Genomic DNA, 20,838 nt, shown 5'->3' on the forward strand with positions numbered 1-20,838 from the left:
CCTGTAATCGTCACACATGGGCCCTGTAATCGTCACACATGGACCCTTTAATTGTCACATATAAGCCCTGTAATCGTCACACATGGGCCCTGTAATCGTCACACATGGACCCTTTAATTGTCACATATAAGCCCTGTAATCGTCACACATGGGCCCTGTAATCGTCACACATGGACCCTTTAATTGTCACATATAAGCCTTGTAATTGTCACACATGGGCCCTGTAATCGTCACACATGGACCCTTTAATTGTCACATATAAGCCCTGTAATCGTCACACATGGACCCTTTAATTGTCACATATAAGCCCTGTAATCGTCACACATGGGCCCTGTAATCGTCACACATGGACCCTTTAATTGTCACATATAAGCCCTGTAATCGTCACACATGGACCCTTTAATTGTCACATATAAGCCCTGTAATCGTCACACATGGACCCTTTAATTGTCACATATAAGCCCTGTAATCGTCACACATGGGCCCTGTAATCGTCACACATGGACCCTTTAATTGTCACATATAAGCCCTGTAATCGTCACACATGGGCCCTGTAATCGTCACACATGGACCCTTTAATTGTCACATATAAGCCTTGTAATTGTCACACATGGGCCCTGTAATCGTCACACATGGACCCTTTAATTGTCACATATAAGCCCTGTAATCGTCGCACATGGGCCCTGTAATCGTCACACATGGGCCCTTTAATTGTCGAATACAATTACAGTACAAATGTTCAGTCATGTCTTATATTATTTCTGAACAGCAGCTCTGATCTCTCTGTGTCTCTAATCTCTTTGTGTCTGTCTCTCTCTCTCTCTGCCTCCCTCTCTGATCTCTCTGTGTCTGTCTCTCTCTCTGATCTCTTTCTGTGTCTCTGATCTCTCTGATCTCTCTGTGTCTGTCTCTCTCTCTGATCTCTTTCTGTGTCTCTGATCTCTCTGATCTCTCTGTCTCTCTCTCTCTCTGATCTCTCTCTGATCTCTCTGTGTCTCTCTGTTCTCTGTGTGTCTCTCTCTCTGATCTCTCTGTGTTTCTCTCTCTGATCTTTCTCTGTGTCTCTCTCTGTCTCTTTGTGTCTCTCTCTCTGATCTCTCTCTGTGTGTCTCTCTGATCTCTCTCTGTGTGTCTCTCTGATCTCTCTCTGTGTGTCTCTCTGATCTCTCTCTGTGTGTCTCTCTCTGATCTGTCTCTGTGTCTCTCTGATCTCTGTGTCTCTCTGATCTCTCTCTGATCTCTCTGTGTCTCTCTGTCTCTTTGTGTCTGTGATCTCTCTGTGTGTCTCTCTGATCTCTGTCTGTCTCTCTGATCTCTGTCTCTCTCTCTCTGGTCTCTGTCTCTCTCTCTCTGATCTCTGTGTCTTTCTCTCTGTGTCTCTCTCTGTCTCTCTGTGTCTGTGATCTCTCTCTGATCTCTCTGTGTTTCTCTGTCTCTTTGTGTCTGTGATATCTCTGTGTCTCTAATCTATCTGTCTCTCTCTCTCTGACCTCTGTCTCTCTCTCTGATCTCTGTGTCTTTCTCTCTGATCTCTCTCTGTGTCTCTCTCTCTGGTCTCTCTCTCTGTGTCTCTCTCTGGTCTCTCTCTGATCTATCTCTGTCTCTCTGTGATCTCCCTCTCTCTCTGATCTCTCTCTGTGTCTCTCTCTGGTCTCTCTCTCTGTGTCTCTCTCTGGTCTCTCTCTGATCTATCTCTGTCTCTCTGTGATCTCCCTCTCTCTCTGATCTCTCTGCGTCTCTCTGTCTCTTTGTGTCTGTGATCTCGCTGTGTCTCTAATCTCTCTGTGTGTCTCTCTGATCTCTGTCTCTCTCTCTCTGATCTCTGTCTTTCTCTCTGATCTCTCTCTGTCTCTTTGTGTCTGTGATCTCTATGTCTCTGTGTCTCTCTCTGATCTGTCTCTGTGTCTTTCTCGGATCTCTATCTGTGTCTCTGTGTCTCTCTCTGATCTCTGTCTGTGTCTCTCTCTGGTCTCTCTCTCTGTGTCTCTCTCTGGTCTCTCTCTGATCTATCTCTGTCTCTCTGTGATCTCCCTCTCTCTCTGATCTCTCTCTGTGTCTCTCTCTGGTCTCTCTCTCTGTGTCTCTCTCTGGTCTCTCTCTGATCTATCTCTGTCTCTCTGTGATCTCCCTCTCTCTCTGATCTCTCTGCGTCTCTCTGTCTCTTTGTGTCTGTGATCTCGCTGTGTCTCTAATCTCTCTGTGTGTCTCTCTGATCTCTGTCTCTCTCTCTCTGATCTCTGTCTTTCTCTCTGATCTCTCTCTGTCTCTTTGTGTCTGTGATCTCTATGTCTCTGTGTCTCTCTCTGATCTGTCTCTGTGTCTCTCTCTGATCTCTGTCTGTGTCTCTCTCTGATCTCTCTCTGTGTCTCTCTTTGCTCTCTCTCTGATCTCTCTCTGTCTCTTTGTGTCTGTGATCTCTATGTCTCTGTGTCTCTCTCTGATCTGTCTTTCTCTGATCTCTATCTGTGTCTCTGTGTCTCTCTCTGATCTCTCTCTGTGTCTCTCTTTGCTCTCTCTCTGAGCTCTCTCTGATCTCTCTCTGTGTCTCTGTGATCTTTCTCTATGTCTCTAATCTGTCTGTGTGTCTCTCTGATCTCTCTATGTGTCTCTCTCTGATCTCTCTCTGGTCTCTCTCTGATCTCTCTCTCTGTGTCTCTGTTTTCTCTGTCTCTGATCTCTCTGTGTGTCTCTCTGATTTGTCTCTCTCTCTCTGATCTCTCTTTGTCTCTCTCTGCTCACTCTTTGTCTCTCCCTCTGATCTCTCTCTCTCTCTCTCTCTCTCTCTCTCTTTCTTTCTCTTTCTCTCTCTCTCTCTCTTTCTTTCTCTTTCTCTCTCTCTCTCTCTTTCTTTCTCTCTCTGTGTCTCTCTCTCTCTCTCTCTCTCCTCTTTCTTTCTCTTTCTCTCTCTCTCTCTCTCTCTCTCTCTCTCTCTCTCTCTCTCTCTTTCTCTTTCTCTCTCTCTCTCTCTCTCTCTCTCTGTGTCTCTCTCTGTCTCTCTCTCTCTCTCTCTCTCTCTGTCTCTCTCTCTCTCTCTGTGTCTGTCTTTCTCTCTCTATCAGCCCCTCCCTCTCTCCCCACCAACTCCTCTGCTCCGAAGTCTCTCAGTATCTCCGTTCCGTCTCTGACTGAAGTCGCCCCCTCCTCACTGGACCCCTCCTTCTCCATCGACAGCCTGTCCAGCTCCATGGCAACTGTCACCACCTCTGTTGTCACGACGATGCCCAGCAGGGCTGTGCTTCAGAGTGCCATGCCTATCACCAAGGTGAGCACAGGGTGGACCGACTCTGATTCTGATTGTGAACCGGTTCTGCATGGATTCTTTTCCTGCACCAGTTCTGGTTCTGTTTCTGATTATGAACCAAACTCATTCTGTTTCTGATTGCTCAGTGATTCTGTTTCTAAAATGGTTCTTATTCCAAACTGATTCTAATTCGGTTCTTATTCTGATTCTCATCTTCTTCTGATTCTGAACTGTTTCTGATTCTGCTTTGATCCTGTTTCTGAACAGACTCTGACTCTAATTTTGAACCAGTTCTGATTCTGGGCTGATTTTGAGCAGAGTCAAACTCTAATTTGTGGACCTGTGTAATTTTGATACTTAATTTATTCTGAACCAGTTAAGATCCTGAGATGATTCAGATTTTGTTTCTGATTCTCGACTGATTCTAAATAGACTCTGGCATTAATTTTGAACTGGTTCTGTTTCTGATTCTGAAATGTTTCTCATTCTATATTGATTCTGGTTCTGATTCCTGAATCCTGATTTCTGAACGTGTTCTAATTCTGAGATGTTTTGGTTTTTGGTTTTGATTGTAGTTCTTGACCGTTTCTGAAAAGTTTCTCAGTCTGTACAAATTCTGACGCTGATTCTCGATTGAATCTGAGTGGTTTTGATTTTGTTCTGATTCTGAATTGGATTCTGATTCACAGCAGAAGAAGAGTCAGAAGAGGAAGGCTGACACCACCACCCCGACCGCCAGCGACCAGCTGGGCGAGTCGTCTCCCGGTGCGACTGAGCCCCGTCCGCGGCGGGAGAGCGGCCGGCCCAGGAGGGACGTGCCAGACTCCGGGGGTGCGGTGGGAGGTCAGACGGCGCCCCCTGGCCCACGGCTCCATTACTGCAGGAGTCTGCTGAAGGAGATATTGGGCAAAAAACATGTGGCCTACGCGTGGCCCTTCTACAGACCGGTGGACACCAAGGCTCTCGGTCTCCATGACTACCACGAGATCATCAAACACCCCATGGACCTCAGCACCATCAAGGTGAGAAGCAGCAGGGGGCGCTCTGACCGCTGTCTTTCTTAAAGGTCTTATGACGTATTTGCAAAACACATGCTGGGTATTGTAGCGAGAGAACGTTGATTAGCTTGAAGTTCATGTAAAGTTTTGGATTCCGTGGTCGTGTCGGACGATTCTCAAGGTTAAGTGTCGGTGTTGGCATCAGAAAAGGAATTGTGGTATTGAGCTCGCTTTGTGTTGTACAGGTGAAGCTGGATAGTTGCCAGTATCCAAATGCTCAGGCTTTCGCTGCAGACGTTCGGCTGATGTTCTCCAACTGCTACAAGTACAACCCTCCTGACCACGATGTGGTGGCCATGGCCCGCAAACTACAGGTAAGGAGCAGCACAGGTAGCACATATTCAGATCTTACTTGGGCATGAGGGGCATTCTCTTAAATTTCATGTTTGTGTGTTACATCCCATAATCCTCAGCCCTAGTAGTATGTGAATGAAGGAGGTATGTAGATTTCAGTCTAGCATCGAACGTGTATTTTCCAGCATTATAAGGCATGTATGCTGTATTTTTATTAAAATGCTACAACCTCATTTCCAAATAAGTTGAGATGCCAGAGGGAAATTGCAGTTGTTACAGTTGCAGCCGTTTATGTAAAAGAATAAACACTTTAATAATTTAAAACAAAGATAAAGAGAAATTTACAGTATGTACACGAGATTTAAGCTCTTATGAATACAGTAAAGTGGTGGTGACTGTGATAGTAAATATGAAACATCTGGTATAAAGCAGTTCAAATGATTTAAATGATTTAAATGATTGTAGCTCTGAGTTTTTGCACACACTATTATTATTCCTTCCTCTCGCCCATCTTCTGCCCCTGCGTGCACCGCTTCCTCTCGCCCATCTTCTGCCCCTGCGTGCACCGCTTCCTCTCGCCCCTCTTCTGCCCCTGCGTGCACCGCTTCCTCTCGCCCCTCTTCTGCCCCTGCGTGCACCGCTTCCTCTCGCCCCTCTTCTGCCCCTGCGTGCACCGCATCCTCTCGCCCCTCTTCTGCCCCTGCGTGCACCGCTTCCTCTCGCCCCTCTTCTGCCCCCGCTCACCGCTTCCTCTCGCCCCTTTTCTGCCCCTGTGTGCACCCCTTCCTCTCGCCCCTCTTCTGCCCCTGCGTGCACCCCTTCCTCTCGTCCCTCTTCTGCCCCCGCTCACCCCTTCCTCTCGTCCCTCTTCTGCCCCCGCTCACCCCTTCCTCTCGCCCCTCTTCTGCCCCCGCTCACCCCTTCCTCTCGCCCCTCTTCTGCCCCCGCTCACCGCTTCCTCTCGCCCCTCTTCTGCCCCCGCTCACCGCTTCCTCTCGCCCCTCTTCTGCCCCTGCGTGCACCCCTTCCTCTCGCCCCTCTTCTGCCCCTGCGTGCACCCCTTCCTCTCGCCCCTCTTCTGCCCCCGCTCACCGCTTCCTCTCGCCCCTCTTCTGCCCCCGCTCACTGCTTCTTCTCGCCCCTCATCTGCCCCTGCGTGCACTGCTTCCTCTCGCCCCTCTTCTGCCCCCGCTCACCGCTTCCTCTCGCCCCTCTTCTGCCCCCGCTCACCGCTTCCTCTCGCCCCTCTTCTGCCCCCGCTCACCGCTTCCTCTCGCCCCACTTCTGCCCCTGCGTGCACCGCTTCCTCTCGCCCCTCTTCTGCCCCTGCGTGCACCCCTTCCTCTCGCCCCTCTTCTGCCCCTGCGTGCACCCCTTCCTCTCGCCCCTCTTCTGCCCCTGCGTGCACCCCTTCCTCTCGCCCCTCTTCTGCCCCCGCTCACCTCTTCCTCTCGCCCCTCTTCTGCCCCCGCTCACCGCTTCTTCTCGCCCCTCATCTGCCCCTGCGTGCACTGCTTCCTCTCGCCCCTCTTCTGCCCCTGCGTGCACCCCTTCCTCTCGCCCCTCTTCTGCCCCCGCTCACCGCTTCCTCTCGCCCCTCTTCTGCCCCCGCTCACCGCTTCCTCTCGCCCCTCTTCTGCCCCCGCTCACCGCTTCCTCTCGCCCCTCTTCTGCCCCTGCGTGCACCGCTTCCTCTCGCCCCTCTTCTGCCCCTGCGTGCACCGCTTCCTCTCGCCCCTCTTCTGCCCCCGCTCACCGCTTCCTCTCGCCCCTCTTCTGCCCCTGCGTGCACCGCTTCCTCTCGCCCCTCTTCTGCCCCTGCGTGCACCCCTTCCTCTCGCCCCTTTCTGCCCCCGCTCACCGCTTCCTCTCGCCCCTCTTCTGCCCCGCAGCTCTGACACTGTGGTCCATCGTTACTGTTCCTACAGCCAAACCGTCCGTTACTGTACAGCGTTCGGTCCGACTGTGCGTCACACGCTTAAGGCGCGTGGTCAACGCTGAAAACGTGGGTCTCTCCGAGAGCGTGAGAAGCTGAACTACGTTGACTTACATTACGTTCTGTTTTTTACAGTTTGCACAGCGTCTGAACATTTTGAGGAGCAGGGCTGTAAAATAAAGACAGTAATTGAATGAATTTCATATGATGTACAGTGTTAGCTATATGTTCGCTCTCTGATTAGTTAGAGGGTGGAGTCATGGGGAACCGTCTGGCCTGACCACACTTTGGGCAGCCCTGCCTTAATATTTAGGTTAAATCACCAGTATCTCCTTAGATTTGGGTTTAAATGAGTTTTTGAGGAAGGTCCTAAGGCAAGAATTGATGGTAAATGATGGTGAATGTTTTTTATTCTTTATTTTTAGGAAGTTTTTGAGATGCAATTTGCGAAGATGCCTGATGAGCCAGACGACATGCCCCTTCCTCCTTCCCCCTCTCCAGCCCTCCACCATCAGCAAATCAAACAGCCCACACAGGCCCCACCCACCAGCCCCTCCTCCGAAGAATCAGAATCTTCAGACGATGGCTTGGATCAGGAACGCACTCAGAGATTGGCTGAGCTTCAGGAACAGGTGAGAGATAAAAGGAGAGACAATAAGAGAGAGATTCTGTATGTAAATTAGGGCCTAAAAATATTAAAATATAACTGAAACTAATGCTGACTTCACAGAGCTGAAAATTTAGATTATCAATAGTTTCATCAGAAACAATTTTCTATCTAATGTTTCACAACAACAAAATCACAGCTGCATAATCACAACCACATAATTACAGCTGCATAATCACAGCTGCGCAATTACATCCACATAATCACAGCTGCATAATCACAACCACAATCACAGCTGCATAATCACAACCACAATCACAGCTGCATAATCACAGCTGCATAATCACAACCACAATCACAGCTGCATAATCACAACCACAATCACAGCTGCATAATCACAACCTCAATCACAGCTGCATAATCACAACCACGTAATCACAGCTGCATAATCACGACCACGTAATCACAGCGGCATAATCACAACCACAATCACGTAATCCCAGCTGCATAATCACAACCACATAATCACAGCTGCATAATCACGATCACGTAATCACAGCTGCATAATCACAGCTGCATAATCACAACCACACAATCACAGCTGCATAATCACGATCACGTAATCACAGCTGCATAATCACAGCTGCATAATCACAACCACGTAATCACAGCTGCATAATCACAACCACATAATCACAGCTGCATAATCACGATCACGCAATTACAGCTGCATAATCACAGCTGTATAATCACAACCACACAATCACAGCTGCATAATCACAACCACATAATCACAGCTGCATAATCACAACCACATAATCACAGCTGCATAATCACAACCACATAATCACAGCTGCATAATCACAGCCACATAATCACAGCTGCATAAACACAGCTGCATAATCACAACCACGTATTCACAGCTGCATAATCACAACCACATAATTACAGCTGCATAATCACAGCTGCGTAATTACATCCACATAATCGCATCTGCATAATCACAGCTGCATAATCACAACCACATAATCACAGCTGCATAATCACGATCACGTAATCACAGCTGTATAATCACAACCACGTAATCACAACCACGTTTTCACAGCTGCATAATTACAACCACATAATCACAGCTGCATAATCACAACCACATAATTACAGCTGCATAATCACAGCTGCATAATTACATCCACATAATCGCATCTGCATAATCATTACTGCGTAATTACATCCACATAATCGCATCTGCATAATCACTACTGCATAATCACGATCACGTAATCACAGCTGCATAATCACAAGCACATAATCACAACCACGTAATCACAGCTGCATAATCACAACCACATAATCACAGCTGCATAATCATGACCACGTAATCACAGCTGCATAATCACAACCACGTAATCACAGCTGCATAATCACAACCACATAATCACAGCTGCATATCACGATCACGCAATCACAGCTGCATAATCACAGCTGCATAATCACAACCACACAATCACAGCTGCATAATCACAACCACGTAATCACAGCTGCATAATCACAACCACGTATTCACAGCTGCATAATCACAACCACATAATCGCAGCTGCAAAATCACAACCACATAATTACAGCTGCATAATCACAGCTGCGTAATTACATCCACATAATCGCATCTGCATAATCACTACTGCATAATCACAACCACATAATCACAGCTGCATAATCACAACCGCATAATCACAGCTGCATAATCACGACCACGTAATCACAGCTGCATAATCACAACCACATAATCACAATCACATAATCACAGCTGCATAATCACAGCCACAATCACAGCTGCATAATCACGATCATGTAATCACAGCTGCATAATCACAGCTGCAAGTTCACGCAATCACAGCTGCATAATCACAGCTGTATAATCACAACCACACAATCACAGCTGCATAATCACAATCACGTAATCACAGCGGCATAATCACAACCACGTAATCACAGCTGCACAATCACATAATCACAGCTGCATAATCACAACCACATAATCACAGCTGCATAATCACAACCACAATCACAGCTGCATAATCACGATCACGTAATCACAGCCGCATAATCACGATCACGTAATCACAGCCGCATAATCACAGCCGCATAATCACAACCGCATAATCACAACCGCATAATCACAACCGCATAATCACAGCTGCATAATCACAGCCGCATAATCACAACCACATAATCACAGCTGTAGAGTCACAGCTGCATATTCACAACCACATAATTACAGCTGCGTATTCACAGCTTCATAATAATAACTGTGTATTCAGTTGCATAATCACAACCGTGTAATTACAGCTGCATAATCACAGCCGCATATTCATAGCCATAATCACCTCTGTATAATCACAGCTGCACAATCACAACCACATAATTACAGCTGCGTAATCGCAACCACATAAGCACTGCTGCATAATCACAACCACATAATTACAGCTGCATAATCACAGCTTTACTGATTAATATGGGTTAAAATGGTCGCATTGTCACTTCAGATAAATGAAGTTGTTCTTATTTCAGATTTATCGGTGTTCATTCCTAAGCACAGTTAACTTGTGTAACAGTCAACACTGTTGATAAATACATTGGTCAGGCCCTGGTGTAAAAAAGAGTGCTCAATGTCACCCCCTACAGCTGAAGGCCCTCCACGATCAGCTCGCTGCTCTGTCTCAGCCCCCAGCCTGCAAACCCAAGAAGAAGGAGAAAGAGAAAAAAGAGAAAAAGGAGAAGATGAAAGAGAAGCACCGGATGAAAACCAGTGGACCGCCTCCTCTGCTGGTGGACGAGCTTCTCACAGAGACCACGCCCACATCGTTTCAGCCAATCAGGAAGAACAAGATTGCTAAGGACTCGATCCCTCCGAAAAAGGCCAAGAAGCTTGAGTAAGAACTACATTTCCCATAATGCCTTCATTACTGCTGCATCATACACAACCACGAGTTTGCTTAGCTCGTCATCTCTTAAACAGCCAGTCGCTCTGAATCAGGGTTCTTCCCTGGGGCGAGTCGGTAGCCGGTGTTATGATCCTGGGGGTGTTTGTTTTTGTTTTTTGCTCTTTTCTTGCTGTCAGGAGGGTCTGATTGGATACAGCAGGGGGCACTCCAGTTACTTAAGGGCCGTTATGGCACTGCAGAAGGGGGAGAGGGCTGTTCCAGTGGTCGCACCTCTGCCATCAGCCTCCACCTGGCCAGACCAAGCCTTTCTGTGAACTCGTGTTGTTGTTGTATGACTTTGTCTAAACACCTGTAAAGCTCTCTCTCTCTAAGTCAGGGTGCGCGCCCTGTGTTTTTTCTCTGTTGTTTTCTCCTGGTTTGGGACGGGGAGGCAGCCTTATAATTGTCATTTTTTCATTAGGTGATTAGCTTAGGCTGCGTTTACACAGCAGGTTAAAGGCCTGGATCTGACTTCCTCACCAAATCCGATTGTTTTGTTTGTCTGTTCAGATGATCTTTTAAATCTGATCTGTATGCGACAGTCTGAACAGATCAGCTCCTAAACCGACCTGCATGCGCTGAAGAACAGAGCTTCACGCGGCTCAACTGGGCGTAAAACGGTCATGACGGCCAGCGAACGCCAGTCGCCCCTGGAGCTTCAGTTTCATCTTCGACCGGACCACAGGAGTGAATGTAAAGCTCCAGTGGTGACAGCTGGACTCATCACCCGCAGTGTGTTCGAGTTCTCCCTGAACAGGGCGCATTATTCAGTCATGGCCACTTCTCTGGTTTGTGTCCTCAGATTCTGAAGCCTCGGGCTCCTCCGGCCGCATTCAGACGCTTCATTTCAAAACCTCTTCAAACCCGGAGCGGCTGCGATGAGTCTCTTCTGATTTTTTGGTCCAGAAACATCAGCTTAAATGTTTATGAGCCTCAGCAGCATGAAATGATGTCCCACGTATTCAAATCGGAATTGAAAATGTCTGATTCAGTGTGTTTATCTGTTCACACTGACACTCGGACACACACCGGTGCCATATTTAAGGAAAACGATCGGATTTGGACCTCTTACCTGCTGTGTGAACGCAGCCTTAGTTGTCTTTGTAGTTTGTTTTGGCCTCATCTCACCCCCTGAATCTTTTCTGTAAGCTCGTCTGCGTTTGACCGGTTTAACACTAGACTTACCAGCTTTTACAAGATGGGGCCTTTAACTTGTTGGACGGTGTTGGCTTGTTTTTTTTTTGTTTTTTTTTTTAAAACATATGGCCTTTAATTGTTCGCTTAGACACAGGAGGTCGTAACACCGGAAATAAAACGGGCCATAACATCGTGATATTGAACATGTTATGGAATCTCATGGGAACATCACAGGGGAGAGGAAAAGATCTGAACGTTGAACAGATGAAGTCGTTTGCAGTGTTTCAGTTGGTCCATTCAACATTATATATTAAGACAATATAAACAACAGTTGGCATAAACGGTGATACAAGGTTTGGTCTCTAAAATGTATGAAGTTATAAATAAGTGCAAGCAGTGATGTGAAATCAGCCCCTGATGTACCTGTTCAGTGTTAATGTTGCTTTTACAGAATGAAGGAAACGGGAAAGGTTATTATTTAGACAGTAACAAGCCAACATTAGCAGATTTTTAAGCTCATTGCATCCAGAAACCTCCACAGCCTTAAAGGTTACCATAACTACCGGATCAGAAGTAGTCATAGTAACAGTAATAATAATGATAGTCATAATAATTATAATAACAATAATGTTTACATATGTCACACATTTAAAGTGCAGCACTTTAGAGTGTGAACTAAAAACAACAGAATAATGATCAAAGAGAAGTCGTCGCATGAAATGGTGAACTGTAAACTGAAACAGCTGTGAGAGAAAAGAGGCAGCAGAATTAAAGCGCTGTAAACACGTACGTCATGTAGGAGTTACTCAGCCTTCGCAGCGCAGCTGGTCAGGGTATTTATCAGAAATGACCTGGAGTCTGTGGACTGAGCTGGACAGGGAAGTGTAAAGCCACATTAGCAGACTGGCCTCCACTCTGAAACACAGCAGTGTGAAAGGGGCTCTTAGGAGCGAAGCTCTAGAAGAACCACCTCTGGTTCTCTAACAAAGCTCACCGTGTCTGGAACCACTGTTGTAAATGCAAAGTGTGACTGAAGAACCTTTTTAAAGTCATTTCCCCACTAATCCATGCTTATTGTTCATCTCTCTCTCTCTCTTTCTCTGTCTCAGTTCACAGTAGCTTTATTAGCCTGACTGGGAGGTACAGTATTGCTAAAGCATCACAACAGTAGAAGTGAGCAACAAAAACAGAAATGAAAACAAAAAAAACATCAATAATAATCACATTATTATAATCACAATATTAGAGTACTCTTATTATTTTATCGCTGGTTATAACTACACATAGAAATTAGTAAACTAATGACAGTTGGGGGTCAATGGAGTGAGGGTATGTAGGGTGAGGGTGAGTGGAGTGAGGGTATGGAGGGTGAGGGTAAGTGGAGAGGGTATGGAGGGTGAGGGTATGTAGGGTGAGGGTGAGTGGAGTGAGGGTATGTAGGGTGAGGGTAAGTGGAGAGGGTATGGAGGGTGAGGGTATGGAGAGTGAGGGTGAGTGGAGTGAGGGTATGTAGGGTGAGGGTAAGTGGAGAGGGTATGGAGGGTGAGGGTATGGAGAGTGAGGGTGAGTGGAGTGAGGGTATGGAGGATGAGGGTGAGTGGAGTGAGGGTATGGTGGAGTGAGGGTATGGAGGGTGAGGGTATGGAGGGTGAGGGTGAGTGGAGTGAGGGTATGGAGGGTGAGGGTTAGTGGAGTGAGGGTATGGAGAGTGAGGGTATGGAGGGTGAGGGCCAGTGGCGTGAGGGTATGGAGGGTGAGTGGAGTGAGGGTATGGAGGGTGAGGGTGAGTGGAGTGGGGTTATGGAGGGTGAGGGTAAGTGGAGTGAGGGTGAGTGGAGTGGGGGTATGGAGGGTGAGGGTAAGTGGAGTGGGGGTATGGAGGGTAAGTGCAGGGCAGCAGGGTGGAGATGATGATCTTCGAGTTAGGGAAGGTGTTGCTGGTCTTCTCCATCACTGCACTCACTGATTCGGCCACTCTTTCTTGCTGAGCTCTGAGGTCCTGTGTTCCTGGGTGTATTATGATGTGGCTTGGTGATCCCGGTTCTGCCTCTGTGAGTAATTCCGGTGCTTTTCGTGGAGAAGGAGTTTAGCCGCTCTACATCTGGGGAAGTTTTTCTCATCGATAAATTTGCCGTTGGAATCTATTACAAGTGCAGAGTCCAGCTGGTCTGTGGTTCTTCTTTCTGCTCTGTTTGTATCTTGGACACTGGGCTCTAAATGTACTTATTGGCTTGGAGGAGATTGCTGTGAGCTTGTGGGGGTAGAAGGTGGAGGAAGCTTCTGTGAACTGGAGGAGGTTGAGGTTGAAGGTGGAGGCTGAAGCTGAGTGGTTAGTCTGGGTGGAGGTATCTGCTGTTAGAGGACCCTGTTGCTAATTGAAGGAGAGTAGCTGTTCTCTCAGACTCTGCACTGTGCTGTCTCAGCTCCTCTCTCAGTGCAGCCATCTCCTTCCTGTGGCTCTCCCTGTCCTTCTGTAGTTCTCTGACCTGCTCTTTCAGTTCCGAAGTTCTTCCGAAGGCGTACCATCTCTACCTCCAGTCGTGTGAAGTGCTCCTTTATCAGGGTAATTGAGGTATAGAGTGAAGAGTCTTGGTCTGGCTCAATGTCCTGCTCCTGAGCTGAGGGCTCTGCTGTGCTGCTCTCTCTCTCGCTCGCTCGCTCGCTCTCTCTCTCTCTCGCGTGCTCTCTATCTCTCGCGCGCTCTCGCTCGCTCGCTCGCTTGCTCTCTCTTGCTCTCTCGCTCGCTCTCTCGTGCTCTCTCTCTCTCGCTCGCTCTTTCTCTTGCTCTCTGTCTGTCTGTCTGTCTGTCCTCTCTCCCTCACTCTCTTTCTCTTTCTGTCTCGCTCTAACTCTCTCTGTCTCTCTCTAACACTCTCTCTCTCTCTCTCTCTCTCTCTCAGAGGGAAGGATGTGAAGCCTGGACGCTCCTTGGCTGCCCCTTTGTTGACCACACCCTCTCTCGTCCCTTCGCTGGAGTTGGAGGAAGAGGCTTTGTCCCAGCAAGCTTCTGAAAAGCACATGACTCTAGAGGAGAAGAGGCAGCTGAGCCTGGACATTAACCGGTTGCCCGGCAACAAGCTGGGCCGTGTGGTCCACATCATTCAGTCACGCGAGCCGACACTGAAGAACACAAACCCGGACGAGATAGAGATCGATTTCGAGATGCTGAAACCCACAACGCTGCGAGAACTCGAGAGATACGTCTCAGCCTGCCTCAAGAGGAAGAGGACAGCAGGTCAGGGTTCTAATAGAATTAATGTCTAGCGTGAGGTTCTAATAAAATAAGCATCCAGAATGAAGTTCTAATAGAATTAATATCTAAAATGAAGTTCTGATAGACTTAATATCCAGGATGAAGTTCTAAAATAATATCCAGAATTAAGTTCTAATAGAATTATTATCTAAAATGAAGTTCTAATAGAATTAATATTCAGAACAAAGTTCTAATAGAATTAATATTCAGAACAAAGTTCTAATAGAATTAATATTCAGATTGAAGTTCCAATAAAATAAGCATCCAGAATGAAGTTCTAAAAGAATTAATATTCAGAATGAATTTCTAATAGAACTAATGTCTAGAATAAAGTTCTCATAGAATTAATGTCCAGAGTGAAGTTCTAATAAAATTAGCATCCAGAATGGAGTTCTCATAGAATTAATATCCTGTGTGAGATAGTCTAATAAAAATTGTTAACAGTGAAGTTATGACAAAATTAATATTCACTGTGAAATTGTAATTCAATTATTATAGATAGGGAAGTTGTTGCACAGTCATTTAATTCCTTGTTTTCTAAAATGAAATTAAAATGTTGAATAAAACTTGAAAAATGGGTTTAAAAGTTAAAAAAAGATTACAAGTTAAAACTACCTGTGTAGTTTATCATATTAGAATCTGCAATGTAAATATTATTACTATATAAAAAAGCAAAAGTTCATAATCTGATAAATGATTAAACAGTAATCTGTGTTTTAACTGTGTGTTGATTGTGTGTGTTTTCTCTGCTGTAGGTGAAAAGTCAAATGTGATTAAGATAAAGACGGGCTCTTCATCAGTAAGCACTGAGTCCAACTCTTCAGAAACTGAGGAACCTTCAACAGGTACATTCACACTGTACACATAATGAGTAACCGTAGAACAGACTCAGTTTATATCACAATACCTACATTTAGAGTCGGTTATTCATTCAGTCTAACGAGAAACTGTAGAACAGACTCAGTTTATATCACAATACCTACATTTAGAGTCGGTTATTCATTCAGTCTAACGAGAAACTGTAGAACGGACTCTGTTTATATCATTTAGAGTCGGTTATTCATTAAGCCTAACGAGAAACTGTAGAACGGACTCGGTTTATATCACAATACCTACATTTAGAGTCTGTTATTCATTCAGTCTAATGAGAAACTGTAGAACGGACTCGGTTTATATCACAATACCTACATTTAGAGCCGGTTATTCATTCAGCCTAATGAGAAACTGTAGAACAGACTCGGTTTATATCACAATACCTACATTTAGAGCCGGTTATTCATTCAGCCTAATGAGAAACTGTAGAACGGACTCGGTTTATATCACAATACCTACATTTAGAGTCGGTTATTCATTCAGCCTAATGAGAAACTGTAGAACGGACTCGGTTTATATCACAATACCTACATTTAGAGTCGGTTATTCATTCAGCCTAATGAGAAACTGTAGAACGGACTCGGTTTATATCACAATACCTACAGTGGGTTGCAAAAGTATTCATACCCCTTGAACTTTTCCATATTTTGTCACATTACAACCACAAACATAAATATATTTCACTGGAATTTAATGTGAAAGACCAACACAAAGTGGTATACAATTGTGAAGTGGAAAGAAAATTATACATGAATCAAAACATTTTTTACAAATAAAAAACTAATAAGTGCGACGTGCAAAAGTATTCACCCCCCTTTTCCCTGAGTGCAACCAATTGCATTCAGAAGTTGCCTGATGACTGCTAATGACTCAAAAGGGTCCACCTGTGTGTAATCTAATCTCAGTACAAATACAGCTGCTCCGTGACGGCCTCAGATGTTGGTTAAGAGAATATTGGGGAGCAAACAGCATCATGAAGTCCAAAGAACACACCAGACAGGTTAGGAATATGGTTTTGGAGAAGTTTAAAGCAGGCTTAGGTTATAAAAAGATTTCCCAAGCTTTGAACATCTCACGGAGCACTGTTCAATCCATCATCCGGAAATGGAAAGAGTATGGCACCACAGTAAACCTGCCAAGACAAGGCCGTCCACCTAAACTTACAGGCCGAACAAGGAGATCACTGATCAGAGAGGCAGCCAAGAGGCCCATGGTGACTCTGGATGAAATGCAGAGAGCCACAGCTCAGGTGGGGGAAACTGTCCACAGGACAACAATTAGTCGTGCACTACACAAATGTGGTCTTTATGGATGAGTGGCAAGGAGAAAGCCATTGTTAAAAGAAAACCATAAGAAGTCCCGTTTGCAGTTTGCCAGAAGCCATGTTGAGGACACAGCAAACATGTGGAAGAAGGTGCTTTGGTCAGACGAGACCAAAATAGAACTTTTTGGCCACAATGCAAAACGCTATGCGTGGCGGAGAAATAACACTGCACATCACTCTGAAAACACCATCCCCACTGTCAAATATGGTGGTGGCAGCATCATGCTCTGGGGGTGCTTCTCTTCAGCAGGGACCGGGAAGTTGGTCAAAGTTGATGGGAAGATGGATGGAGCCAAATACAGGGCAATCTTGGAAGAAAACCTGTTGGAGTCAGCAAAAGATTTGAGACTGGGGCGGAGGTTCACCTTCCAGCAGGACAACGACCCTAAACATAAAGCCAGAGCTACAATGGAGTGGTTTAAAAAAAAGAATATTCATGTGTTAGAATGGCCCAGTCAGAGTCCAGACCTAAACCCAATTGAGAATTTGTGGCAAGATCTCAAAACTGCTGTTCACAAACGCTCTCCATCCAATCTGACTGAGCTTGAGCTGTTTTGCAAGGAGGAATGGGCAAGAATTTCAGTCACTAGATGTGCAAAGCTGGTGGAGACATACCCTAAAAGACTTGCAGCTGTAATTGCAGCAAAAGGTGGCTCCACAAAGTATTGACTCAGGGGGGCTGAATACTTTTGCACGTCGCACTTATTAGTTTTTTATTTGTAAAAAATGTTTTGATTCATGTATAATTTTCTTTCCACTTCACAATTGTATACCACTTTGTGTTGGTCTTTCACATTAAATTCCAGTGAAATATATTTATGTTTGTGGTTGTAATGTGACAAAATATGGAAAAGTTCAAGGGGTATGAATACTTTTGCAACCCACTGTACATTTAGAGTCGGTTATTCATTCAGTCTAATGAGAAACTGTAGAACGGACTCGGTTTATATCACAATACCTACATTTAGAGTCGGTTATTCATTCAGCCTAATGAGAAACTGTAGAACGGACTCGGTTTATATCACAATACCTACATTTAGAGTCGGTTATTCGTTCAGCCTAATGAGAAACTGTAGAACGGACTCGGTTTATATCACAATACCTACATTTAGAGTCGGTTATTCGTTCAGCCTAATGAGAAACTGTAGAACGGACTCGGTTTATATCACAATACCTACATTTAGAGTCGGTTATTCATTCATTCAGCCTAATGAGAAACTGTAGAATGGACTCGGTTTATATCACAATACCTACATTTAGAGCCGGTTATTCATTCAGCCTAATGAGAAACTGTAGAACGGACTCGGTTTATATCACAATACCTACATTTAGAGCCGGTTATTCATTCAGTCTAATGAGAAACTGTAGAACGGACTCGGTTTATATCACAATACCTACATTTAGAGTCGGTTATTCATTCAGCCTAACGAGAAACTGTAGAACGGACTCGGTTTATATCACAATACCTACATTTAGAGTCGGTTATTGATTCAGTCTAATGAGAAACTGTAGAACGGACTCGGTTTATATCACAATACCTACATTTAGAGTCGGTTATTGATTCAGTCTAATGAGAAACTGTAGAACGGACTCGGTTTATATCACAATACCTACATTTAGAGTCGGTTATTCATTCAGCCTAATGAGAAACTGTAGAACGGACTCGGTTTATATCACAATACCTACATTTAGAGTCGGTTATTCGTTCAGTCTAATGAGAAACTGTAGAACGGACTCGGTTTATATCACAATACCTACATTTAGAGCCGGTTATTCATTCAGCCTAATGAGAAACTGTAGAACGGACTCGGTTTATATCACAATACCTACATTTAGAGTCGGTTATTCATTCAGCCTAACGAGAAACTGTAGAACGGACTCGGTTTATATCACAGTACCTACATTTAGAGTCGGTTATTGATTCAGTCTAATGAGAAACTGTAGAACGGACTCGGTTTATATCACAATACCTACATTTAGAGCCGGTTATTCATTCAGCCTAACGAGAAACTGTAGAACAGACTCGGTTTATATCACAATACCTACATTTAGAGCCGGTTATTCATTCAGCCTAACGAGAAACTGTAATTAATTCTTTTGGCAGGGCTGGTCCCTAAGCAGAAGAGGAAGCCTTATGCTGCTAAAGAGGTCAGAAGGTCAAAACGTCCAGGGGCCCCGCTTCCCCCCAGCACTCAGGCAGCAGTGGTTCAGTCCACTGCCCCGTTGTCTTACCTTCCCTCCACCACCCAGGCACTGCAGCCATCCCATCTCCTCGGAAACAGCTTTGACTCTCAGTTTGGCCCACCTTTAGCGCCGTCACACACACTCAATGCAAACACACACACACCGGCTGAGACACACCCCTTCCTGAACCACAACCCAGCTCCGCTCCCCTCTCCAGGTACAAATACAGACACATCAGAATGTTTAACTTTTATTGCGGTGTCATTAACAAAAGTGCAGTTTCAAGCCAGACACAAAAGGCACAAACCATTACCTTCAAAGTTCAGTGCTTGGCTACCATTATCAAACTGAGCAGCAGATTATGATCATTTTATTAGATATACTTCAAGCACGTTTTATTTATGTTAGAAGTTAAAGCATTGTTAGCATTTTATCACATGTCTAAATGCAATATGATCTTGTTCACTTCCACTCTTCTCTTTCAAATTCTCTTTCTCTGTATTGCACCTGTCTCCTCATTTATCAATTCTGTTTTCTCATTATGTCTCTCAATCTCTCTAGCCCTCCACACCGCCTTGCCTCAGCAGCCCTCCCGGCCAACGAGCCACGCTGCCCCTCTCCCTCCAAAGTCTTCTCCTCTTCGTCTCTCTCTCCCTCCGAAGTCTTCTCCTCTTCCTGTCTCCCTCCCTCCGAAGTCCTCCCCTCTTCACCGCTCTCTTCCTCCAAAATCCCCTCCTCTTCCTCTCTCGCTTCCTCCCGCCCCTCCCCTGCAGTCCTTAGCCCCTCTGGGTCCATCTCTTTTGGGCCAGCTTTCTGCCCAGCCTCCCCAGGCCCTGCTGGAAGATGAAGAAGACGACGCAGAAGAGACGCCACTTCCCCTCAGTCAGGTAACTTGAGTTGCTCCCAGTTTTGTTGGCTAATATAAATTCTATTCTAATCTGCCTCCCCTTCCTCTGTGTCCACTCTCTCGCCGAGTTTTATTGTGAATAGGAAGTTACTACCCAGTTCGCCTATCATCTCTTTTGACTATCAATTGCCTCGTTGGTTCACATAGAGCAAAATAGCCTCTAAATGCTAAGGCTTGTATTATTTGAAGCACCCTGTAGGCTGTAATTGATGCTAACGGATATATATTCTCTTCTGATTAATCTCCCCAATTACACCCAGGTCTGCTCTCAGGACAGGTTCCCAACCCAGGTCTTGGACCCCCTGCCCTGCACATTTTTGTGTTTTCCTGCCCAAAACAGACTCTCTTCGACTCAGGAAAAGCTTGTTAATTAGATGATTTGTTGAATCGGGTGTATTTGGGAACTGGAAAGATAGGGCACCTACCGGTACAGGTACCCCTGGCCAACAGTTTCAATCCTGACAGATTGGTGATGTTAGTGTGGTAGCTTAAAGTCATAGCAGAGGTGCAGGGACCCTTATCCCAGGTCCCACTAATCTCAAAGGGTAGCAGGCAAGAAAGAAAAGCAGTCCACTCTAAACTGCTAAAGCCAAACTGCAGTGATCTACAATGGTTCAGACTGGAAGTGTATTTATCAAGTGGCAAACAAGACCAAATGTCTCAGCCTCTTTTGCAAGAACTCTTTTCAAGAAGGGCCTTCTCATGTTCTCTGAGCTCTCTCCCATTACTGAATGGGTACAACAATGGATCACAAAGGATAAACTCATGCCACAAGTGTAGCCACACAATTTGTCCTGGTCCTGAGGCATATACTCTAAGAAAGGCCTCAAGAATTCTGGAAGATTCACCAAAGGATCACACCAAAGGCCCATCCACTTCTTTGCATTGGAGCAGGCTACAACCATTTGATCGCAACCATTGAACTGGTTCAACTGGTACCAAACCTTGTACTGAAACTGGGCCTGCAGTTGTTTCAAGCATATTTGAGTTTGTATGGACTAGTATAGTCATCCACATGCTTCCTTACTTCCCTCAGACCGACA

At 45.5% G+C, this 20,838-nt stretch overlaps 1 protein-coding gene across 3 annotated transcripts in view; it reads left to right on the plus strand.

The window, feature by feature from the left end:
- LOC108415126 (bromodomain-containing protein 3-like) overlaps positions 1 to 20,838 on the plus strand; it is a 44,948-nt gene that overhangs the window by 6,746 nt on the left and 17,364 nt on the right. For 2 of the 3 annotated variants that reach the window (XM_017688103.2, XM_017688104.2), the window contains exons 5-13: positions 3,060 to 3,262; positions 3,931 to 4,263; positions 4,485 to 4,613; positions 6,955 to 7,161; positions 9,819 to 10,066; positions 14,155 to 14,489; positions 15,263 to 15,352; positions 18,809 to 19,105; positions 19,450 to 19,775. In XM_017688103.2, the coding sequence (XP_017543592.1) occupies positions 3,060 to 3,262; positions 3,931 to 4,263; positions 4,485 to 4,613; positions 6,955 to 7,161; positions 9,819 to 10,066; positions 14,155 to 14,489; positions 15,263 to 15,352; positions 18,809 to 19,105; positions 19,450 to 19,775 (2,168 nt within the window). The remainder of the gene's footprint in view (positions 1 to 3,059; positions 3,263 to 3,930; positions 4,264 to 4,484; positions 4,614 to 6,954; positions 7,162 to 9,818; positions 10,067 to 14,154; positions 14,490 to 15,262; positions 15,353 to 18,808; positions 19,106 to 19,449; positions 19,776 to 20,838) is intronic. The other variant, XM_017688105.2, reaches the window with a different exon arrangement.

This window comes from Pygocentrus nattereri, chromosome 12 (assembly GCF_015220715.1).
Source record: "Pygocentrus nattereri isolate fPygNat1 chromosome 12, fPygNat1.pri, whole genome shotgun sequence".
In the NCBI taxonomy this organism is placed as follows: domain Eukaryota; kingdom Metazoa; phylum Chordata; class Actinopteri; order Characiformes; family Serrasalmidae; genus Pygocentrus; species Pygocentrus nattereri.